At 42.8% G+C, this 26,374-nt stretch overlaps 1 protein-coding gene across 2 annotated transcripts in view; it reads right to left on the reverse strand.

Annotated features, from left to right (window-relative positions):
• Positions 1-26,374, reverse strand: part of PLS1 (plastin 1) — a 149,870-nt gene that overhangs the window by 79,178 nt on the left and 44,318 nt on the right. For both annotated transcript variants that reach the window (XM_040349119.1, XM_040349118.1), the window contains exon 2: positions 1,817-1,932. In XM_040349119.1, coding sequence (XP_040205053.1) covers positions 1,817-1,886 — 70 coding nt within the window. In that variant the 5' untranslated portion in view covers positions 1,887-1,932. The remainder of the gene's footprint in view (positions 1-1,816; positions 1,933-26,374) is intronic.

Consider the following 26,374-nt stretch of genomic DNA (forward strand, 5'->3'; position numbering starts at 1 on the left):
GACTAAGAGTTATCTTAAACTCAACAGCTCTAAAACAGAACTTTTTATGTTTCGCGCCAGTCGAAAGAGTCAACTGGCAACAAACTGGACACCACCGCCCATTCTGGGACAAATCATCTCCCCTAGCTCCAAAGTCAAAAGTCTAGGAGTCACTTTTGACACCTTCATGACAATGGACGCACAAATAGGGGCTGTAGTCAGCGGATCGCACCATCTCTTGCGCCTACTACGCAGACTTATTCCATTTATCCCCAAAGAAGACGTAGCAGTCGTGGTGGGAACAATTGTGAATTCCAGACTGGACTATGCAAATGCCCTTTACCTCGGGCTCCCTAAGTACCAAATCGCTCGTCTACAAGTCGTACAGAATACGGGCCGCAAGACTTGTGACTGGGAAAAAATCATGGGAATCAATCTCACCTTCACTGAGATCCCTTCACTGGTTGCCAGTGAAAGACAGAATTGCATTCAAAGCACTCTGCCTGACACATAAGTGCATCCATGGGAAGGCTCCGCAATATCTTTGCGACAAGATCGAACCTCACAATTCCAACCGCATTCTGCGATCCACCGACCAAAATCTGGTCAAGGTTCCAAAAACCAAATACAAGTCCAAAGGAGAAAGAAGGTTTGCTTTTCAAGGTCCTAGGCTATGGAACGCTTTACCAACCAGCATTCGGTTGGAGGAAAACCACCTGTCTTTCAGAAAGCAGATCAAAACTCTGCTCTTCTGTTGTCTTGAGACACGAACAACTAGCGCCCAGAGGCGATTCAGTTCGCATGTGCCGCGCTATATAAGTTTTTCATTCATTCATTCATTCATTCAATATGTATAGGTTTAAGATGCACCAAATGATTATTGTGAATAAATAACCAATATTGTATAGATAAATATAATGAATACAAAGTGAAGCACCAAAATTGTAAATAAACCAAAAAAGTGCTGGTGAACAAATGAAATATAAAGTCCAAATTAATCCACTGTGATAAAAGTGACTCTGTATATAGTTGTCTGTAGGCAATCCACCACCATGAAGATCAAAGGCTTACCAGACAAGATGGACCCAGCAGGGCATATGCCTGAAGGATCGAATGAGCTTGTTGGTGTAACACACCCAGGGAGAGGTACAGCAAGCACAGCTTCCAATGGGGCCAGGCAGTGAGACCAGGCGACGATATTGCACTATATTGACATCAGTGAGTATCTACCATAGGTTTAAGCAACGGTACTTCATACACAAATCCTCCCAGTGTAACATACATTAAGGAGAGAAATTGGGCCACATAATATAATTTCGTTTAAAAAGTGGTAATTTATTAAATAAAATATAAAATGGTCACTCACATTTGAGAAGACAAGTAAAGGCAAATAGGATCAAAATAACGCAGTGGCATCAGCAGAGCCCTGTCCAACGCATTTCTCCTAATAAGGCATCATCTGGCAGATGATGCCTTATTAGGAGAAACGCGCCGGGGAGGGCTCTGCTGATGCCACTGCTGAGCCAAAGCTCTTTGACAAGAAAAAATGAAACAAATAACATTTTTGGATTGCGGTGATCTTCCTTTTAACAATCTTCTTCCCAAGTTTATTACAAGGTAATACTGACATATAATCACACACATAGGTTGGACTTGATGGACTTGATGTCTTTTTTCAACCTCACCTACTATGTAACCTATGTTATCAAGTAAGAATTCAAACCTAATCATCTCAATAACCTCAAACATTCCAGCATGAGCTAAAAAAAAGTCAAGTAATGCATCTTTTTGTTAATAATACTCAGATATATATGGCCAAAAAGTATTTCAGACTTACCAACTTTCTGAAACGCTTCTCTGAGTTCTTCTAACTCCTCCCTAGTTATAGTGATTGTGTTGTTAGCCATTCCCAGGATCAGTCAGGTTGCAATTTCAAGAGGCTTTACCTGCGACCTAGGGGTAAAACATATGGTGTAATTGTGAATATTTACGCATCAGCACTGCTAGGTATCAATCATCAGAGAGACCATCAATCATTAAGAGAACAAAGATGACCCATTATTACAGTGACAGACACAGAAAGGGTGGCATATAAATGATACACTTATCACCTGTCAACCTTATTTTTATCTTTATTTCATTTATAAGACTACAGTAAAACCTTGGTTTGAGAGTAACTTGGTTTGAGAGCGTTTTGCAAGACAAGCAAAATGTTTTAATAAGTTTTGCCTTGATATACAAGCGATGTATTGATATAAGAGCAGCGTCATGTCACAACTGAGTATAAAAAAGAAGAGAGGAGCCTCTAAGTGTAGCAAGATGGTTACATTTAATGAAGGTACAACATTTAGCCACTTATTGCTACACTAAGAGGTGCCTTTCTTCTCTTTTATACACTGTAAAAAAAAATGCTTTGATATACAAGTGCTTTGGATTACAAGCATGTTTCTGGAATAAATTATGCCCCAAGACCAAGGTTTTACTGTACTACATTTTTATACTAATACAACCCACAAATTTAGTGAGTTTTGTTACACTGAAGAGAAACCCCATTCTGTCGATTCAAGATCAAGTCTTGAATATTTTCAGGAGCAATCAGATGGCCTAATACCTTCCTGCGTTTTAAGACATTAACCCAAAAATTCTAGAGGCTTAATACCATGTAAAAGGAGAGTGTCAACTGCTCTTAGAAGGCATTAAGTTATATCAGACACTCACAAGAGCTACAGCATAACGTTCTATGTGCACTGTACTAGATATACTGTATGTAGCCCCTAACTTTATAGGAGAAAAGGGCATGGTGGGCATTTAACCACTCTGACACACCGCATCTCCGATCATGGTAAAGAGCCTCTGACGGAGGCTCTTTGCCACGTGATCAGCGGTGACCAATCACAGCTGATCACAGTGTGAACCAGGAAGTGCCGGTAATTGGATTTCCTCGGTTCACGCCGACAGGGAGAGCCGATCGGTGGCTCTCCTGTCAAAGGGAAGGTGTGCACTGATAATCAGCACATTATCAGCGCAGCCCTCATCAGAGGTGCCCACCACAATGCCAATCAGTGCCCACCCAAATCCCAATGAGTGCCCACCCAAATCGCCAAATAGTGCCCATCATGTGCCCACTATATCAATGCCCATAAAAGTGCCAATCAGTGCCCATCAGTAATGCCTGTCGGGGTCCTTCCAAGATGCCAACAGTGCCCATTAGTAATGCCTATCAGTGACATATATTACTGCCCACCAGTGCCACCTCATCAGTCCCCATTAGTGCAGCCTCATCCAAGACGAAGAAAAACATGTTTTTTTCAAACATTTGGGTCTTTTTTAGTTTGTTTAGCAAAAAATAAAAAACCCAGTGGTGATTAAATACCACCAAAAGAAAGCACTATTTGTGGGAAGAAAACAATAAAAATGTAGTTTGGGTACAGTGTTGTATGACAGCGCAATTGTCATTCAAAGTGTGACAGCGCTGAAAGCTAAAAATTGGCTTGGCCAGAAAGGGAGAAAGAGCCTGGTATTAAAGTGATACTATAGGTTTGATTTTTTTTTTTTTTTTTTAAACACCACTGTGCAGATTGTTTTACACAGAGTGGCCCCAAACTGCTTTTTTTGGGGTCCCCTGGCGGCTCTCTCGGGTCCTCCCCGCATCAGATAACCCCCTCTGGGAAGCGCTCTCCCAAGGGGGTTACTATGCGGGCACGCTCCCGAGTCCTGCATTCGGCGTCCATAGCTGCCAGGTGCAGGACTCAGCCCCGACGCCCGCGTCATTGGATTTGATTGACAGTAGCGGGAGCCAATGGTTGCACTGGTATCAATCTATCCAATGAAGAGCCGAGAACCCCGGGCAAAAATCCACCGAGTTCACGACACAGGACTTTCCAGGGCTGAGGTAAGTAAAATGGGGGGGGGGGGCTGGGGGGTATGCATTAAAGTGAAAAACAGGAACCTTTACAACCCCTTTAAACATGTCGAGTAGATTTATTACTACTACTAATTAATTTAAAATGAGGGAATGCTTTCCCCTATGGTCAATAAGTTTGGCTGGCCCTGACATGTGGAATGAGTGTATTTGCACAGCAAAGTGGTAGCTAGTTTTTGCAGATAATTGATGGAGAGACCAGGCAGTAGCAAAAGTACTCCCTTTTTGTTTGTCAAGATCTGCAGGGTTTCTCTGATGTATATGAGCCCAAATGCTGTCTGAATTTGTTGCAAAAAAAAAAAAAATTTATGCATTCCATAAAAAGTGCCCATGCATATGAATGCTGTAGATACATTTATTTATGTATATATAATATACACTTGATAGAGTGCCTTCCTTTGTGTATATCACTTAGTTGCTCAGCATTTTATTCTCTTGGTGACATTCCCCATTGTAACATTGTAAACAATTATTATATTTCTCAATCTTGCTGTTAGTGGAAACAATTCCAGTTATTAGCTAGAAACTGTTTATCATTATACTTTATTACTTCAGTGCTCTTCCTGCCATCTGACATAAATACACGTGCAAGAATAAGTGTACTGCGTGTCCTAAGTCCTGTCTGGACAGCAGAGGAAAGATGCGGCACACAGCAGAGGAAAGATGTGGCACAGTGCTGCTTCAATTAAAGCCGAACTTCAGAGAGATAAAAAGAATACGGATAAATGCTCTGTATTATTTTACCACTTCCATACCGCGCCTATTCTGGCACTTCTCTTCTTCATGTAAAAATCATAATTTTTATGCTAGAAAATTACTCAGAACCCCCAAACATTATATATATATTTTTAGCAGACACCCTAGGGAATAAAGTGGCAGTCATTGCAACTTCTTATCTCGCACGGTATTTGCGCAATAATTTTTCAAACGCCTTTTTTTTTGGAAAAAAAAACGGATTCAATTTTTTTATATAATGTGAAAGATGACACACTTTAAAATTGCGCACTCTCATGGAATGGCGCCAAACTTCGGTACTTAAAAATCTACATAGGCGATGCTTAAATTTTTTTACAGGTTACCAGTTTAGAGTTAAAGAGGAGGTCTAGTGCTAGAATTATTGCTCTCGCTCTAACAGCACATGTGTGGTTTGAACGGCGTTTACATAAGTGGGTGGGACTTATGTGCGCGTTTGCTTCTGAGCGCGAGCTACTTGGGACAGGGGCGTTTAAAAAAAAAATATTACATTTTTTATTTTACTTAATTTTTTTTTTATACATTTTTTTGTATTACTTTTATTCCTTTTACAAGGAATGTAAACATCCCTTGTAATAGGAATAGTGTGTAACAGGTCCTCTTTATGAAGAGATGCATGGTCAATAAGACCCCACATCTCTCCTCCAGGCTGGAAAGCATTAGATCGGGAAAAAAAATTCACTGATCTCATGCTTTTCGGCCTCCGACGTTCACTGGAAATCTCTATGCTCTTCATTTGGCGGAGGCCGATTCGTTCTCTGGGTCTTCCGATGGCACGGGAGAGCCTGGAGAAGCACCGGATGGCGGTGGGAGGGGGGGATGTCCCCTACCGCCGCCTATAAGAACGATCAAGTGGTGGAAACGCCGCTATGATCATTCTTATGGTGTGCAAAATCGCTGCCTGAAAAGAAGGATATCTGAATGACGCCTGTAGCTGCAGGCATCATTCAGATATCCCCCACTGAAGTCCAGGACGTCATATGATGTCCTACGGTATGGAAGTGGTTAAATATTGATAATTAATTAATTAACACATCCTTAAAGTGGAACTTCACTTTCTCAATCAATATTGACTATTTCTAATCCTTATGCTTCTAGCATTAGTAAATAGATAGGAAAGTATATCGTATTTACTTTTCTAAATGTTTTTTTTTTTTTTGCATATCTTTAGTTACTTCCTGGTTTCCAGGCCTGGGCAAATGATGTCAGGAGTCTTCAGGAGGGGAGATAATGTTCTCAGCTAAGCCTATGCCTAAGCTAAGGGCAGATAAATTCCAGGAAGTAAATGCTACATATATCATCTGCCCTTAATCAAGATGGCCACTACTAGAAATGCTAGGGGGTGTTTTTAAAAATGATTCCTCAGCAAAATAAAGCATGGAGATCTGGATGGATGGAGGAGTTTGCTTTGAATATTAAAAATTAATTATATAGAATTTTTGGTTTGTGGTGCTCAGATGCAGTGCAGTTCTACTTTAAATATAATTCAACCTGGTATCAGCCTCTTGGGCCTAGTACACACGAGAGGATTCATCCGCGGATACGGTCCAGCGGACCGTTTCCGCGGATAAATCCTCTCGAGGATTTCAGCGGATTTGGATCCGATGGAGTGTACTCACCATAGGATCGAAATCCGCGCCGAAATCCCCTCGCGATGACGTGTCGCGCCGTCGCCGCGATGATGACATGGCGACGAGCGCGACGCTGTCATATAAGGAATTCCACGCATGCGTCGAATCATTACGATGCATGCGGGGGATCCCTTCGGACGGATCGATCCGGTGAGTCTGTACAGACCACCGGATCGATCCGCGGGAGCCAATTCAAGCGGATAGATTTGTAGACATGTCTACAAATTTTTATCTGCTGGAATTGGGAAATTTGAAGTTTAGCTTTCTTTAATGCCTAAGACGTGATGTAGTAATGCCTGAAAATACTGAACACATTTTTTGAAAAACTCACTGACATATTAAAGTGGTTTTAAACCATTACAGACCACTTATACCTACAGGTAAACCTAGATTAAGGCTTACCTGTAGGTGCAACAAATATCTCCTAAACCTACACGGACCTAAACCTATAGGAGATATTTGCAGAAAAGACTGCTCCGATGTCTATGGCGCATGTCGTTAGTGGCCAGCTCCCGCGCGCAGGCGCGGGAATGACGTCATTGCAGCTCCAGCCAGTCACATCGCTGGAGCCGCGATACCCGGAAGTCACTCTGGGTATCATGGCGGCGATGGAGAAGGCGAACGAGGATGGCTGCAGGGGCTTCGATCTCAGGTATGTACTTCATAATGAGCTAGTATGCTATGCATACTAGCTCATTATGTCTTTGTCTTGCGGGGTATTTTTTTTTTTTTTCGCTTTGTTACAGAGGGTTTACTTCCTCTTTAACAGTAATATAAATCCTAACTGCCTGTTCTGGTTTACTGCATCCTGCACATTCTCAATGCTTTGGAGCCATATTGAAGAGCATGTTCTTAGGCCTTGCTCACAAGGACATACTATTATCGTTTGCCTGTGCTGTGGGCCGTATTGGCCCGCATAGGAATGCACAGAGGTTCCATGCATCCCTGTGCAGGCAGTGCCATTCATGTCAGTTGGGACACAGCCGCTGCTCCCAATTTGGCAGCTGTGCGAGTGTGGGCATGTGCCCCCAAAAGTAGACAGTGTGTGTTCCGACTCATGGGCCCACACTCAAATGGCACGCCAAATTGGTAGCAGTGGCTTTGTCTATGCATCCGCTGTGTCCAAATTGACAGGAATGGGAGTTTTAGCCTCTCAATCAGAACGAGGCTTGAAACACACGTCATAGACGCCATTTTGGCAAACCTGGAAGTAGCAATCAGTCATTGTTGACCTTTCATTGGAGCCACAACACGACTATGGGGGTTCTCCTTTTTATATAAGGGCAATAACGACAGTGGGTCAGTACCCCAGATGATGTTCTATTGAACAAAATGCGTCGGGAAGGACTACTGATGCCACTGTTATTGCTGATTTTATAAGCGCTTTTTATATCACCTCAAATGTGAGTGTTCTTCTTTTTTTAAATAAATAGCTGAGAGATATCTTACAGAATTGCGCCGTCTTCTTCTTTTTCCATTTGTTTGAGGCGTCATAACCTATATAACATCATTGAAAGTTCTTGCAATCAGTGTCTGTTGAGACAGCCCTTTTTTGGTCTATTAACCCTACAAGCTTGATGGACCTAGTGAGTGTATGCTTATCTGGGTTCAGTCCTTTGGTAAGCCTTATGACATACAGTGGTGGATCTTCTATCAACTTTCTCTAAGGCTGCTTTCACATTGCAGCGTCGAGCCGCGGTGACGGTATAGCCGCGCTACAAATACAATATACCATACCATATACCATCATGTTTACCGCGATATTCGGGCGCTAGCAGTGAGGTTTTAACCCCCGCTAGCGGCCAAAAAAGGGTTAATACCGCCCGTGTTGCGGGCGGTATTACAGCGCTTTCCCATTGATTTCAATGGGAAGGCGCGGTATAGGAGCGGTGAACACACCGCTCCTATACCACGGTAAAGATGCGGCTAGCAGGACTTTTGGAGCGTTCCTGCTAGCGCACCGCTTCAGTGCGAAAGCCTTCGGGCTTTCACATTGAAGACTACAGGGCATGATTTTTCATGCGGTATAGCAGCGCTATTTTTAGCGCCGTACCGCATGAAAAACTCCCCAATGTGAAAGGGGCCTAATAGTCACTAATGGACTCTGTTTATTCACTTATTATTTGGAATGCTGTCCCTTATTTTTTTGAATACTATCATCAGTATTTACAATAACCTTCATTGATGATTTATTGTATATATATATAATATTTTTTTTCACTTGAACATTATTTTACATCTCACTACGGTGCATACATGTGGTGTTTTTACTTGATTTATTTATGCTATCCGTCATCTGATATCAGGTCAATTTTCAGCGCTGCACTTTTATTTATATGCTATCTGGTGCAAATCTTTTGATCTTTTTGCTGTGCTAGATGCTTCACTTTCACTTTTAAAGGGACAAGGCAGTATTTTTATAATTTTTTTAGACAGGAATGGGACTGTCCAGCACTGTCCCAAAATACCTCAATAATAAAAACAAAAAATATAAAGGCAGCAAAGGGGGTGACTGCCCAAAGAGCTAGAAATGGGAATGATGCCACAATTTCCTCACTGTACAGTTTGTCAGCTTTCCTTATTCCCCCCTTTAATACACTGACTCTGATGGCTGATCTGTGCCCTCTTTCATAGGGCCAGCCATGACATAACCCCTCATTGTCCCTTCTAAGGCCCCGTACACATGTCCGAGGAACTTGACGTGCCAAACACATCGAGTTTGTCGTCGAGTTCTGTGTTGAAGCCGCCGAGGATCTCGGCGGGCCAACTTTCCTCATTAAACAACGAGGAAATAGAGTACATAGAGAGAAATAGAGTACATGTTCTCTATTTGGCCCGACTATTTCGGCTTCCTCGGTGAAAAGTGTACACACGACCGAGTTTCTCGGCAGAATCCAGCTCCAATCGAGTTTCTGGCTGAGTTCTGCCGAGAAACTCGGTCGTGTGTACGGGGCCTGAGTCTGTTGGCCATGGTTCCAATGATTTTGAACTTGCTGGATCTGCTACACACCCTCATCCCTAGTGACATGATGGAAAGAGATTATTTAATACTTCTTATCATTAAATTGCCGTCTACACACATTCTTGCGGCTCACTAAATCGACTATTATGTGCACTTTCACTTTATTACATCTTATCCTGTTGATTATCTGAAGAAGTGTTTTGTTTCTTCACATGGTGTAAAGTTTATTTAAATGTAATTAAACACATTTGCACCACATAGCTCTTCTGTAGGCTATAAGTACACACCTTATCTGTAAAATAATGTGCTATCTTTAGGTTGGGATTGAAAAGCAGAACATGACAATAATTCCCAACTATGCTGATTTACACTACATCCATTTGTATGCATGTTGTACACCAAGGTGAGCCCTAGGATACTTACTGCCCTGTGCATATACCCATACATGGGCGTCTGCTCCATAGGGCAAGGGGGTCGTTTGTCCCCCTGGAATCACCAAGGAGAGCCGGGAGCAGGGCCGAACTGGCCCTGGGGCCGCTTTAAGCGGCGACTGCAGCACTCCCCTCCTTCTGTCCTCCGGCGCTCGTATCATATGTCATTGAGCTGGGTCTGTGTGCAAGGTCCCGCCCCCCTAGTTCGGCTCGTCTGATAGTCTTCTAGTGTTCTGCCTATCACACGAGCCGAACTAAGGGGGCGGGACCTTGCACACAGACCCAGCTCCATGACATACGATACGAGCGCCAGAGGACAGAGGAGGGGAGCGCCGTTTTATATAGTTTACCAGGCCTGTGCTTTGTTTGTTTCAACATCTGTTGCCACAGGTAACACTAGACTATTTTCTGATGTATTTTTAGCAAGTCTGGAAACGCAGAGCAAACACAACACAGAGTTGGAGCCTACGGCATAGTTTCTAGTTGTCCCTTATTTAGAGTGCCTGTCCCTCTTCTGGAATCAAATCCATTTGTCCCTCATTCCAAAAGGTTCCTCTTTTAGACCTGAAATAAATATACTGTCAATATAGTGTAATGTTTCAGTCAAGGGAAAGGGATGCTGCGTAATGTAAAGGGGTCCAGAGGTGCAGTTGTGGAGAGGGGGTACACAGTAGTGACAAAGAGATATTGAAAGATGCAGGGGGAACAGTGGGGTGTTTTTACATTTTAATGTGGGGGGGGGCTTTTAACCCCCACTAGCGGTCAAAGAAAGGGTAAAATGCTGCCGAAGCGCCTCCCCCCCTGAAAAAATTTCAGTGGACGCCCATGTACCCATATATTGTGTCCTACATTCTTCTTTCTGTCATTACATTAAAATAAAAAAACTGAAGCTGAAATTTGGTCTGCTTATATTTTGCCTTATCTAGCTCCTCTTTCTCCCTTTTAAATAAAACCTTTCTATTTTGTTACATACCTTATTTTAAATTCAGTGACATCATCACTGCATGCCTGTGCTTCTCTATGCAATGCAAGCAGATCTCAGATGGTACAGCAGGGGGCTGCACATACTGTAACCTCCTGAAAATTAATTCAACATCCTGCCTTTGTACTCTTCTCAATAGCCCTTAGTGCCTCTGGAGTAGTGGGCATTCCTGGGCAAATTCGAATTGCATGCAGACTGCCCTAGATAACACCAACATGTGCTGAGCCTCCATGATTGAAAAAACTGAAATACAGTCAATGAGAGAGCTGGGCCAGGGACTGAAGAGGAAAGGTCTAAATGATGCTAGATGTCTTCCAGGCAGTAAAATAGGTGGGCTCTATCTGACTTTCTGCAGCTTCTAATGCACAGTGTGCAGTGAAATCAGAGTAAGCAATTTCAATACTCAGGAGAAGTCTGTACAATCGTGCAAGGTAAGGCTGGAGTCCAGCAATTGTTTCACAAATGTTTATAACTATGATAGCTTAGCAGCTTTTTTAGTAAGGTACAGCAAAAGGAACCAAAATATCCTTCCTATAAAACAGTGTGCATTGGAAGCTGCACATAGAGCCCATCTAATTTCCTGACTGGAGGACAGTAATGCCGCGTACACACGATTGGAATTTCCAACAAGAAAAGTTTGATGGGAGCTTTTGGTTGGAAATTGCAACCGTGTGTAGGCCCCATCTGACTTTTTCTGTCGGAATTTGAGAATTTGAGAAAATCCGATTGTCTGTATGCAATTCCAACGTGCAAAAATCCTACAAATGCTCAGAATCAATCCTACACATTCTCGGAATCATTGAACTTAATTTTTTTCGGCTCGTCGTGGTGTTGTACGTCGGAATTTCCGTTGTGTGACCGTGTGTATGCAACACAAGTTTGAGCCAAAATTCTCCTGGAAAAAAATCCACGGAATTTCCGATCACGTGTATGCGGCATTAGCCGTGTTTAAGCCCTTTCATCCCAAGCATTACTGTTCCTGACCCAACCCTTTAATTGACCAGATTTCACTCCTTTTAATCATAGAGGCTCAGCGTATGTTGGTGTTACCTAAGGCATTCTTCATGCAAATGCGGCCTACCTAGAAATGCCCACTTCTTCAGACTAATAGCCTCTCCAGATCCAGCCTGCTTGCATCAGGGCTGAGGGCCCTTGAGGGGAGTACTGAGGCAGGGTGCTGTGATGTTTTCAGGACCCTGCCAGTTTCTCCCACATGCCATGATCTGCCTATGTCTTGTCAGAAAGTCGCTACCCATCAGAATATGTAACGGAAGTGACGTTCCGGCACGGCCATCTTGGTACACCCCGCACTCGGCCGCAGTAAGCCTTCAGTCAGAAGGCCGCAAGCAGACATCTTTTTACACCCACTGAAGTCTTGCATTTCACACGTTTTACCACCGAGCTTATATAGTCAAATACAGTATTTGGAAGTCCATGTGACTGTTTTGATGTTACATTTTAAAAGCATCGGCAAGACTGCCAATCTAACAGGTTTACTAATCTGACAGAACACTGCTGCTTTTAAAATGCATCATCAAAACAGTTTGATGGATTTCTAAATACTGTATTTCAATATATAAGCTCAGTTTACTGATAAAAATAAGTATGAAATGCAAGACTCCAGTGGGTGTAAAAGATGTCCGCTTGGCGACTGTAGGCTTACTGCGGACGAGTACGGGTGTACCAAGATGGCTGCAACGAATGGTCACTAAGGTTGCATTTTCTGATGGGTAGCGGCGACACAGAGACTCAGTGATGTGGTCACTGGGTCCAAAATAAGGTATGTAATGAAGAGAGATTTCATTTACACATTTAACTACCATGTTGGTAAAGGGGGAGGGACAAGCCAGAGAAGGCAGAATATGAGCATTTTTAATTCATTCTATGTAATGACAGAAAGAGGAATGCATGGAACAATAAGGGCATCCAGAAAGTTTTCCCAGCGCTTCACTTTTTCCGCATTTTGTTATATTACAGACTTATTCCGAAATGGATTCAATTAATTATTTTACTCAAAATTCTACAAACTATACTCCATAATGGCAATGTGAAAGAAGTTTGTTTGAAATATTTGCAACTGTATTAAAAATAAAAAATATAAAAAAATTAGCTCAGGTTTCCACTGATCATCCTTGAGATGTTTCTATAACTTGATTGGAGTCCACCTGTGGTAAATTCAGTTGATTGGACATGCTTTGAAAAGGCACTAGAGATGAGGTTCAGATTTCCTATTTATTTCAACCATAATAAACCATGGCCAGAAGGCTTAGAAGGGACAATAACGAGACATATCGAATAGCTGGCCTTCACTATAAAAGAGGGCACAAGGCAACCATAGTATCAGTGCATTAAAGCAGCTTAATGCCTCGTACACACGACCAGTTTTCCAGTCTAGAAAACCGCCGGGAATCCTGGCAGGGAAAATTAGAACATGTTTTCTTTTTTCCTGCTGCGATTCCCGGCGGTCTTTTTCCCGGCAGTTTCCCTATGGGAAACACTGCGGTGGAGCATACGCGCGGCCGGGATTCCTGGCCAAAGCTCTCACCGCAGGGGGAAAGTTACCTAGCAGGTTCTCGGTTTTCCCCCTGGGATTCCCGGCAGACTTTTTACATCCAAGAATCCCGGTCGTGTGTACAGGGCTTTAGGGATAGGATAAGAAGAGCTGACAAACATGCATAGAGTAGATTAGGATCAGTTAGGAAACTGTGCTTTAATTGTTAGCTCTTTAGGCAGTCACCCCCTTTGCTGTCCTTTTATTTTACTATTGGGAGCTTCTTTTGCTGCTGACCTTTCCATAGCAACATGCTTTTTTTTTTTTTGCAGTAAGGCTTTAATTGGGGAAAACTGTGGGCTTTTCTTTCAGGGGTGGTATTTTGGGGTTTTCAATTATTTTCGGGGTGATTTAGTTTTGTTTTATTTTGTGTTGATAGGAACATTTTCAAGCTGAAATAGGTCAGCTGCTGAATATAATCCAAGCTTGTAATTTAAAGAATTTGTGCTATAGCTGCTATATTAGTGGCAAACATGGGAGTGACCGTCTTCCTTTGCCAATTTTTTTTTTTATTACAATAGCTTACCTATTAGCATTCAGAACTAATTTACCATCCATAAACTTGAATGAGATTTGCCACTATATTCGGGTTCACCGAATTTCAAACATGATTTCACAACTCGTTGGCAGGTTTTCTCATCCCTAGGTCACCAAATAATTGCATTGATTCTAACAGTCCTCATATTCTGCAATCATTTATAAAGCACTTACCAAGCTCTAAAAAGCTTTATATTAAGCCCATGAAGTGGCATTCAAATATTTGATTTTTGTTTAGAATGAGGAAGGCTTTTACACCTTTTGGTGTGCCTGGTATTTTCTCACATCCCAGTAATGGTGGACTGGGAAAATCTCTCTAATAGGGACTAGGGATGGGAGAACGGTTCAAGCCAAACTTTTGTTGTTCAGTCGTTCGGGAAACAGCCAAGCTTTTGGGACGTTTGTTCAGCCCCCCCGAACCGACCACAATGCATTGCAGCGCTGAACAGTCGTGATTGGCTGAAGCAGTGAAAGCTTCAGCCAATCAGGGCACAGAGCACTGTCAGAGTCATGATTGGACACTGTCATTATGACTTTATCCAATCATGGCTCATTCCCGCCCCACAGTATAAAAGTATTCTTGCAATTGTAGCCATTATCAGTATGATTTCAGCGTGGAGATAGAATAGGGCTCTGTTCAGTGCTATTAGCTAGTTAGTGTGCTATACTGTGCTATTTTGCTTCAATTGTCAGTGTAGAACACCGGTGTCAAACAAAAGGCCCGCGGGCAGAATCTGGCCCTCCAGACCATTTTATGTGGCCCTCGCACCTCTCTTGCAGCTGGAAGAGAGCTCCAGCCCTCATCTGGTCCTCCTCCAGACTCCTACTGTCTGCTTTCAAGCAATGCATCCATCTTCTTCCCTGCAGCAGCATAAGGAAAGGGGGTGCACTCTGATGTAAGGGAGAGTGGGGGATTCAACTTCTAAAGGTGGGGTTGCTCTTGACATCTGATGTAAGGGGAGGGGATGCAATGGACATCTAATCTTACAGATACAACTGGCCCTTTTGAGGACAATCATAAGGCTGATGCGGCCCACGATGAAATTGAGTTTGACACCCCTGGGTAGAATATTAGTTTAGTGTCAGTCTAGGAATAGTGTGAGTGTAGTGAGAAGGACCATCATTCAGCTTTGCATAGTGTGCAGCTAGAGTAGGGACAGCTCAGATAGTTTCACTGTAGTGTAGTGAGACCGTGTCATTTACACATACATTAGTGTTGAGTAGGGACAGCTCAGATAGTTTCACTGTAGTGTAGTGATACCGTGTCATTTACACATACATTAGTGTTGAGTAGGGACAGCTCAGATAGTTTCAGTGTAGTATAATGTAGTGAGATCGTGTCAGCATACCTCCCAATTTTTGAAGTTCAGAATGAGGAACACTGGAGGAGTAAAAAGACATGTGGCGCGTTATGTCACTGTAAATTGTGGGCGTGGTCAAGCATCTAGCAGTGAAGGGGGTTAAGCGATGTGGTTAAACAAAACCCATGCTTCCTTGTACCTATAAAATATGCTTTGATTGCTTTGTCTGAGCCTAACCCAAAGAACTTCATTAATATGTTATTAAATTATTAAACAGAGACTGCATAGCAGAGGTATGGACATAATACAGACGATGGTCAGAGACTACAGACATGATACAAGAGATGGTCAGAGACTACAGACATAATACAAGAGGTGGTCAGACACTGCAGACATGATACAAGAGACTGTAGACATGCTCCAAGAGACTATCAGAGACTGCAGACATGCTTCAAGAGACTGTCAGAGACTACAGACATGATACAAGAGATGATACAGGAGACAATCAGAGACTGCAGACATAATACAAGAGATGGTCAGACTGAAGACATGATATAAGAGATGATCAGAGACTGCAGACATGATATAGGAGATGGTCAGAGACTGCAGACATAGTACAGGAGATGATCAGAGACTGCAGACATAATATAGGAGATGGTAAGACACTGCAAACTTAGTACAGGAGATGGTCAGAGACTGAAGATATAGTACAGGAGATGGTCAGAGACTGCAGATATAGTACAGGAGATGGTTAGAGACTGCAGATATAGTACAGGAGATGGTCAGAGACTGCAGGTATAGTACAGGAGAGGATCAGAGACTGCAGACATTATACAGGAGATGGTCAGACACCGCAAACATAGTACAGGAGATAGTCAGAGACTGTAGACATGATACAGAAAATGCTCAGAAACTGCAGACCTGATACAGAAATTGGTCTACCCATAGCCTGCCACCAGATGTAGTGTGCCACTTTCCACCCGTAGCCTGTCACCAAATGCAGTGTGCCACTTTTCACCTGTAGCCTGCCACCAGATGCAGTGTGCCACTTTTTACCCATAGCCTGCCACCAGTCCGACACACCGGAGCCCCGGGAAAGTAAACACCCCTCCCACCGCTGCCTGCTAATGTGACTCCTCCCATGCGTGGGTCGGGTTGTCACATCTTCAGCTCTGAGGGGTTTATGCTGGGACCTGTAGTCCTTCACTTTTGGGGGTCACCCCCCCAAAAGTGAAGGACTGCAAGTCCCAGCATGAGCCCATAGATTTCACATGCTAATGCTGGGACCTGTAGTTCTTCACTGATTAAGGGGATAGCCCATCTTCAGTTCTGAGGGGAGTTCATGCTGGGACCTGTAGTCCTTCCCTTTTGGGTGGGTCACATCCCAGCATGAACCTTGTCTTGATATCTAAGGATCTGTCCTCCTTCCATCCCTCATAGGGTGTAATCTCAGTGTCCTTTCTTCTTTTGCCGACCCCTTATCTGCCTGCTGTCCTCTTATCAGTGCTAGCTCCAGGCTAACACACACTAGAAGCTCCTGTGAAGTGCTGACAGTTCAGCACAGAAGCTGGGTGCTGGGGAGAGCTGACTGAGGATTTTAACCCTGATCTGTCACAATGAGTGCATTGGATTGTACTTGCCTTCCTTTCATCTCTCCTTTGTGAACTTCTGCATGCTGCTGGCTGAACGATGCAGGGAGGAGGTGGGTCGAGCTAATGAGTAGGCGCGGAGGAGGAAGTTATATTTTCCCCGCTCATGCACTGTTAATGCTGGGGCTCTGCCTCTCTCCTCCTCATGACGTCACTGGTTGCTACACGCCAGGCGGGCGGCAGCTAGCAACCATTTGGGCACTGAGCCAGCGGCTAATGTAAAAAGGGTCTTACCAGCCAGGGGTCCACCACAGGCTGTCAGTGAGTGACAGTAGCAATGTGAGGGATATTTTTGGGGGCATCAGATGGGTCCAGGACCAGGGGGCAATTCCGGGACACTGTATTGTCCAGGAATGAGGGTGCCCGGGACCGGGACAGAGCTGCCAATTCCGGGAATGTCCCGCAGAATCAGGGATGGTTGGGAGGTATGGTGTCAGTAATCTTGACATTAGTGTATAGCTAGAGTAGGGACAGTTCAGATAGCATCAGTGTAATGACGGTTAAACACCGTCTATTTGATTGTGTTATTGCCAGTTTAACACCATTTACTTCTGTGTGCGTTACTGACAGTTTAACGCAATATCATTTTGCGTGTGTTACTGCCAGTTTAACGCCATATTGTTTTGCGTGTGTTACTGCCAGTTTAACGGCATATAGTTTTGCGTGCGTTACTGCCAGTTTAATGTCATATAGTTTTGCGTGCGTTACCCCCAGTTTAACGCCATATAGTTTTGCGTGGGTTAATCCCAGTTTAACGCCATATAGTTTTGTGCGTTACTGCCAGTTTGACGCCATTTACTTCTGTGTGCTTTACTGCCAGTTTAATGCCATATCATTTTGTGTGTGTTACTGCCAGTTTAACGATATACCGTTTTGTGCATTACCGCCAGTTTAACGCCATTTACTTCTGTGTGCATTACGCCATATAGTTCTGTGCGTCACTGTACGTTTGGCGCATTATATTGCAGTATATTATATTGTATCCATGGAGTGTGTCTGTGTAGTGTGATCACTCAAATTAAAGGGCACCAAACACCTCTTTACACTGATTAAAGTGCATCTACATACAGATTTCAACTTCTCCTTTACATTTGCTTATAAGCACTGCCCCCTCCCTCCCAATAATGTCTGAGAGGACAACAAGGAGAGGCAGACGTTCCCCGGTCACTGTAAGGGGGGCCAGCAACAAATGTGTCCACAGGCAAAGGTGGACGTGGTGGTCAGTCCTCAGGCAGGGGATCATTTCCTCTGTTTAGTGAGTTTTCCTGTGCTATCCAGTCACAGCATGCAGAGGATGTGGTGGACTGACTTACTAAACCTTCCTTGTCCTCTGTCACGCAAGCAGAGACAAGTGTGCTGTCCCTTGAGTTGCCAGAGTGGATAAACCTGCCTCCTTGTCCACATCTATTCCTGCCATAGCCCTAACATCAGCCATTGAGGAGTCAGCTGTGTTATTTGACCACAGTGTCAGCCACATGCTCCTTGATGATGCCCAGACATTACTGGATTCAGATGCTGGTTCTGAGGTTGAGGATGGCAGGAACATGAGCCTAGAGAGAGGGAGGAACACTGGTAGATAAATTGGCATTCATGCTCCCCAAGCCGCAGCGTATTGCCAAGTTGTCTCCAGTGGTAATGATGAAGATGGAAATGATGATGATGAGGTCAGTGATGCGACTTGGGTGCCAGATAGAGCAGAGGAGGAAACTGAAGGTGCATATCATTGCAATTTTTTACAGCAAGGCAAATTCTTGCTTTCATCAAGAGTACTTCTATAAGGTTTCGGTGGGAAGGCGCCACCGACACCCAAAGACCAATTTTTCAGCACCTGTTTGACAAGTGCATATCATTGCAATTTTTTACAGCAAGGCAAATTCTTGCTTTCATCAAGATTACCTCTATAGGGTTAAAGTGGGAAGGCGCCACGACACCCAAAGACCAATTTTAACGCACCCGTTACTTCTATCCAAAGTCAAAGTGACACCAGAATGTATCCAAAAAATCTTTAATCTTTTTCCCAGTGCACTACATTGTGGCGTCATCATACACACTGGCTCCCGACTATTGCTGAGCAAAATAAAGGCAGCCTGCAGGAAAATGTTCTGGCTTTATAAATTCAATTTTTGCTGCAGCAGATTCTAGACATGGTACAGATCTGCCACTTTACAGTTAGACAAAGGGGACTCCCCAGGCACTATATTGGAAGGAATTTTTCATTTTTAGGCTTTCACTTCAAATCAAAAAATCACTGCTCTTTTAAAAATTGTGTTTTTCACAAACTTTTTTTATTGATACATGTCCCCCAGGGCAGGACCCGGACCCCTATAACCATTGTATGCCAAATTACTTGCATTTAAGCCTTCAAAATGGGCACTTTTGATATTTGACGTCTGGGTCCCATTGACTTTAATGGGGTTTGTTATTCGGGTGCAAATTTTTGCGGTGTTCGAAAGTTTAGCCCTGTACACACGATCGGTTTGTCTGATGAAAACGGACCGATGGAAGGTTTTCATCGGTGAAAAAAAATAGAACATGTTTTAAAATTTTCCTATGGATAAAAAAACGACAAAAAAAAACGATCGTCTGTGTGGAACTCCATCGGTCAAAAATCCACGCATGCTCAGAATCAAGTCGACGCATGCTCGGAAGCATTGAACTTAATTTTTCTCAGCACGTCGTAGTGTTTTACTTCACCGCGTTGCACACGGTCGGATTTTTGACTGATGATGTGTAGGCAAGGCTGATGAAAGTCATGAAAAATTCATCGGATTAGATTCCGATCAGGTGTACAGGGCATCAGGGTGCAAACCGAACAGGGGTCCGTTCGGCCTATCCCTAATAGGGACACATACAGCATTAACAACCTGTCATAATAAAGTCAGAAATCTTGTTCTAGATTAGTAACTCAAAAAGACCGAAACCAAAATATAAGCACAACAGACAGCTTTTTTTGGAAGAGGTCAACAGCATTCCAAGTCAAAGGGCAGCACAGCGGTGTAGTGAGTAGGACTTTTGCCTAGCAGCAAAGGGGTCGCTGGTTCGAATCCCGACCACGACACCATCAGGCCTGGAGTTTGCATGTTCTCCCTGTGCCTGCGTGGGTTTCCTCCGGGTAATCCGGTTTCCTCCCACGCTCCAAAGACATGCTGGTAGGTAAATTGTATCTTGTCCAAATTGGCCCAGTATATATATGTATATCTGTGTGTCCCAAGTGTGTCACGATCCTACGGGGTAAAATGACCACCATCCAAGCAGACACTGGCTGGAAAAAGCGCCCAGAGGCGATTCAGTTCGCATGAGTAGCGCTATACAAGTCATTCATTCATTCATCCCAAATATTTCTCTCATCACATGTCTTTTTTAGACACCTCCTTATGCATGGTAAATATTAGTTTAACATAGTATTAAAAAAAAATATATATATATATATATATATATATATATATATATATATATATATATATATATATATATATTTAATATATTGTAGCTGTATTGCAACCAATTAAAATATGTGGTGGTTGCATTAATTTTATTTTTTTCTCTGTTTCCACCTGGTGATGTGGCCAGTAGCACAGCACGGAAATTCCAATCGTATGTGGGCCCCATCAGACTTTTTTTCATTGGTGTTTAGAAATAGAACATGTTTTATTTTTTTCCGATGGAAAAAACTGATAGGAAATTCCTATCGTCTGTGTGCAACTCAGACGGAGAAAAAACCCACGCATGCTTAGAATCAAGTCGACACATTGAAATTCATTTTTCTCGTCGTAGTGTTTTACGTCACCGCGTTTTGGACGGTCGGAATTTGGTCTGACAGTGTGTATGCAAGACAGCTTGAACAGAATTCTGACGAAAAATTCAATCGGATTTTAGGCCATCGGAAAATCCGATCGTGTGTACGGGGCATAACTGACCAGATCACCAGGTGAAAAAAAAAATAAAGAAAATAAAAATGGGGGTGGATGCATTTGCTTTTTTATTTGCACAGGAGCCCTGTTTGTCTTTTGGTCCATTTTAGGGCCGAATTCAGCCTAAAATGTGGGCTGAAATCGGACGTGAAACGGTAAACAGGGATGCACCAGACCTCTGCAGTGAGCCGCATGCGAAGATAGTGTGAACCTAGCCGAAAGACTCAGTTCATTACTAGTCTACTTACAATTTTGTCTATCAAACCCGGATGAAGGGGGTGCTCTTAAACTCCCATAATGCATTGGCTACGTTTTGGATTGTCCCCCTGACTTTTATTGGAATAAGTTGTATTTGGACCTCTTAACAGTGGTGTGGCACTTAAATTACATTTGTCAAGCATTATACTGGATGCCAAGGAAACCATGGAGATCCTGGGGTATTGAAGCTGCCAGCCTGGATATCAACCTCAATACTTCAGGATAGTAACACCAGTGAGATAGCCCCAAGGGTTCAGCATTATTTTTCTCTTTCCTCTACCATTGTAAGCACCCCACCACTGGTAAATGGTTTGTGTCAAACCTCTAATTGCTAATTTTCTGGACAGCTTGGTCTGTTAAAGGAACAGACTTACTGGCCGTATCTCCAGGTGACAATAAAGGAAGAAAGGCCAAAAAAGAAAATAAATGCTGCCACAACATCTAAATATTGATAATAATAACAGTGGTACAGTATTATTATGGGTATGTGCATGTGCTATAGCAAGCAATGTTTTGTATTGTTTACATTTTTCACTATCATTATTTATATTATTACAGGTTTTATTATTTTTTTTTATCCACAGTGATTGCTTAGATTTTTTTATTACATCTATTTATTAATAAGCTGAAATATATTAAATTTTTATCTGCAGCACTCACATTATTATCCGCATGCCACATTGCTAGACTAGAGTTCAAAAGGAAATCTGCCTGGGCTCAGATTTAGATTTGGGGTTCAGATTCTGGCCATTTGAGAGCTAATAGGCCTGTTCATGTGGCTTCAAGAGTGTAAAATGAAGGAATGTATTTGGACAGCCGCACTCCAAAAAATCTTTGTTGCCTTTATTGGTAAAACAGGATAAAAAACTACAAGCCACAGCAGAACTGAACACACAGTTGACGCGTTTCACACTAATACTTAGTGCTTAATCATAGCCAATCTATTTATGCGCTATAGAATAAAAAAGACTGAAAATTTTGTAAAAAAAATATTTTTTCTTTGTTTCTGTTATAAAATTTTGAAAATTTGTAATTTTGCCAATATCTGAAGATTGATCACACCTGAAGTACTGACGGCCCATCTCATTTCTTCAGACCCTAACATGCCAGAAAAGTACAAATACCCCCCAAATGACCCATTTTTAAAAGAAGACATTCCAATGTATTTAGAAAGAGGCATGGTGAGTTTTTTGAAGTTGTCATTTTTTCCCACAATTCTTTGCAAAATCATGATTCACAAAATTGTCATATTAGCAGGTTATTTCTCACACACAGCATATGCATACCACAAAATACACCCCAAAACATATTCTGCTATTCCTCCCGAGTATGACGATACCACATGTGTGAGACTTTTACAAAGCGTGGCCACATAAAGAGGCCCAACATGCAGGGAGCACCATTAGGTGTTCTGGAGCATCCCTTGTAATAAGAATATGGCACGACAGGTCCTCTTTACAGTGAGATATGGGGGTCAATAAGACCCCACATCTCACCTCTAGGCTGGGAAGCCTGAAATAAAAAATAAAAAACGATCCTGGCTTCGATCGTAGCGGTGAGTCGGTAGAAGCACCAGAGGACGACGGGAGGAGGGGATGTCCCCTTTCGCCTTCCGTAAGAATGATCAAGAGGTGGAAGAGCTGCTATGATCATTCTTATGGTGTAGAGCAGAGGTCTCAAACTGGTGGCCCTCCAGCTGTTGCGAAACTACAATTCCTATGAGGCATTGCAAGGCTGACAGTTACAAGCGTGCCTCCCAGAGTCAGGCAGAGGCATGTTGGGACTTGCAGTTCCACAACAGCTGGAGGGCCACCAGTTTGAGACCCCTGGTGTAGAGAATCGACGGCTGAAAAAGCTGATATCTGAATGATGCCTGTAGCTGCAGGTATCATTCAGATATCCCTGCACAAAGTCATCAAATGATGCCGGTTTGTTTACAAGTGATCGCTCCATCATTGGACGGATCGATCACATGGTAAACGGCCGCCATTAGCACCTATTTACCGCGATCCGTGATGCGCCGGGACCTCTGGGAGGACGTCCATAGACCAACCGCCCTGTAGACATCTTTTGTCTATGGGCGGGTCGTTAAGTGGTTAAACTACAAGGTACAAAATGAATCCATGCAGTGGTGGGACATACAATTTTCCAAAAAATAGCAAGACATGAAAGTCTCTCCCAGGGGTCTCAGGGCCACTGGGGGCCAGAAATGCAAGTTTCTTGATGATTACCTGAGCCTTCAGTGGTTGTTGGTTTCCACCAAGTGCACACTGGAATGGCTTAATGTCATTAAAGAACAGAGGCAGGAAATGATACCCAAATTATAGCTTGAACAGTACAAGCAACATGAAAAATACAATGAACTTGAAACCAATACGTATAAACATTTGCAAGAAAATGAAGACTTCATGATCCTACTTTGGTGTCTTTTTCAGGGGCTAAAATGAACAGTCCAAAGATTACCCATCAACAGATCAACGCAAGATCCTCTAACCACCATAGACATAGACCATCTAGGCCTGATTCTGTTAGAACAGTAGATCGTCCATATGTCAAGAACAGTGATACTGCTCAGGTGAGCAATGATCTGAATGGGTTTATCTCAAATATGTCACACCCACTGGGATTTTTTAAGGACCCCCCTTTCCACAGCAATAAAATGGCAAAAAAGACATTCGGGTCAAATGCCTCCCCAACCACTATAAAGATTTATAATCCCTCTTCTCGTACCTGTACGGCCTCTTTACTGCAAAAAGAGCCAAACTTTGCCCCTCATCCACTCCTAATCTCTCTAAGGATCTCAACACGTTTGTGATCAAATATTAAAACAACATTGAAAAGAATAACATCACCAGGCTTATCCTTTGTTTACCAAAGAATTATACTTCTCTAGAGATCTCTTGGGATCACACATACCAAATGGGTTTGGATATACTCCAAGAGTTGTGGTCAGAGGGTCAGCCCGAGGGTTATACAGAAGCCAGTCAAATGCCTTTTGAGAAATATGATATAGAGATGCTACACACTAACTTCAAGACCCCTTCCAGATTCAATCCTTATAATGCTAAAGGCACCTATGTGGAGACTTTTTACACTATAGTTTACAATTATCTGCAGGTATTGTGGGGTCAAAACAACCTATGGAACAACCTTGCCCCACATGAGCTCCAAGACCTACATAAGCTCCAAAATGGACTTCAAAATTATCATCAAGCAGGCTGACAAGGGGGGCAGTGTTGTGATCCAGAAGAGGAAAGACTGTTTTAACGAGGCAAGTCATTTACTTTCATACAGTGCTACATATCTACCACTTAAACAAGATCCATTGCCTGCCTTCAAACAGGAACTTAAAAACCGTATTGGAAGCTATGAGGGACGGAATACTCGACTAAATGAAAAACTTCCCAGAGTTCTTTGCTATTCCGTATTTTTATCCACTAGGTAGACCGATTGTTGCTTCCATGGAAGGCCTTACCAGTCACCTATAGGACTACGTAGACATTTGCCAAAAGTTATGAAACAACAAAGGGCCAGATTCTAAAAGAGTTATGCCGGCAGATACGCTGACGTGACTCCGAATCTAAGCCCGTCGTATGTTTAAGTGTATTCTCAAACTGAGATACACTTAAACATGCCTAAGATACGACGGCCTGCGCCGTCGTATCTTAGGGTGCAATATTTACACTGGCCGCTAGGTGGCGCTTCCATTGCGGTCGGCGTAGAATATGCAAATGAGTCGTTACGCCGATTCACAAACGTACGCTTGCCCGTCGCAGTAAATTTACGCCGTTTCCGTAAGAGATACGCAGCGTAAAGATAAAGCTGCCCCCTAGGTGGCGTATCCAATGTTAAGTATGGCCGTCGTTTGCGTAACTCGTCCGTGAATGGGGCTGGACGCCATTTACGTTCACGGTGAAACCAATGACGTCCTTGCAACGTAATTTAGCGCAATGCACGTCGGAAAAATTTAGGGACGGCGCATGCGCAGTACATTCGGCGCGGGAAAGCGCCTAATTTAAATGATCCACGCCCCCTACCCGGATCATTTGAATTAGGCGGGCTTGCGCCGGAGGATTTACGTTACGCCGCCGCAACTTTACAGGCAAGTGCTTTGTGAATCAAGCACTTGCCCGTAAAACTTGCGGCGGCGTAACGTAAATGCGATACGTTACGCCGCCGCAGATCTACGTGAATCTGCCCCAAAGTGTTTAAACCTACATGTGATCTATAATTGCACCAAACACATTGGGGGTTATTTAAGAAAGGCAAATCCACTTTACACTACAAGTGCACTGCAAGTGCACTTGGAAGTGAAGTCGCTGTAGATCGCTGTAGATCTGAGTGGAAGATTTGAAATGAGGGGAAGCTCTGCTGATTTTATCATCCAATCATGTGCAAGCCAAAATTCAGTTTTTTATTTTCCTTGCATGTCCCCCTCAGATCTACAGCAACTACACTTCCAAGTGCACTTGCAGTGCAAAGTGGATTTGCCTTTCATAAATAACCCCCATTGTGTTCACCAGCAGCGCTGTGTTAAATAAAAGTGTTCACAAGTGTCCAAAAGTGAATTCAAAATATATTCAGTGTCCACACTACATACATTTCCAAAACAATGCTCCCAATCTTCCACCGATACACCAGTGCTCTCAGTGAAATTCCTTTTCCAGTGGATAGAAAACTCACCATATATACTGTATATGCCTCTGTTATTACCGAATTTCCGACAACAAATGTTTGAGAGCTGGTTCTCAATTTCTCCGACAACAAATTCCGATGCACAAAAATCCTACGCATGTTCAGAATCAATTTGACGCATGCTTGGATTCATTGAACTTAATTTTTCTCGGCTGGTCGTAGTGTTGTACGTGACCGCGTTCTTGACGTTTGGAATTTCCGACAACATTTGTGTGACTGTGTGTATGCAAGACAAGTTTGAGCCAACATTCCGTCGTAAAAAAATCCACGGTTTTGATTTTGGAATGTCCGATCGTGTGTACGCGGCATGAGTGTTAGCTGTGCATTGGCTATTTTTACAGAGTAACAAAACTAGAGTTGATTGACACCAGCCCAGTAATTCTTTAGGCAAGCATACCATCTCACCAGCCCTGGCAAATTCCAGAGACACGAATTTAAGAAATTACCTTGAATGATTTGCGAAGTTTATAAACACCAGTATGCTTGACAATTGTACATCTACAATACAATACAGTATATATACAGATATAAATAGCATGTTATATTTTTCCTTTTGAATGGAATCGACCTTTGGTCTATTTTGACAGTCAGGATTATTTTATTTAGAGAAATCAAAGATCAATGATAATGTACAAGTATACAAACTATAGCAACTCATATTTTCACTTTACTGTAGCAAAATCAGTAAAAAAGAGGCTGCTGCACCCTGTATGTAACATTTTGCCTTGTTAAAGATGCATTCATTTGTATAAACAGTAGCAGTTTTAGTATATTGCAGGACACCAAAGAGTAGAAAACAACCTAATTTATTA

The sequence above is a fragment of the Rana temporaria genome, chromosome 4, assembly GCF_905171775.1.
Source record: "Rana temporaria chromosome 4, aRanTem1.1, whole genome shotgun sequence".
NCBI lineage: Eukaryota > Metazoa > Chordata > Amphibia > Anura > Ranidae > Rana > Rana temporaria.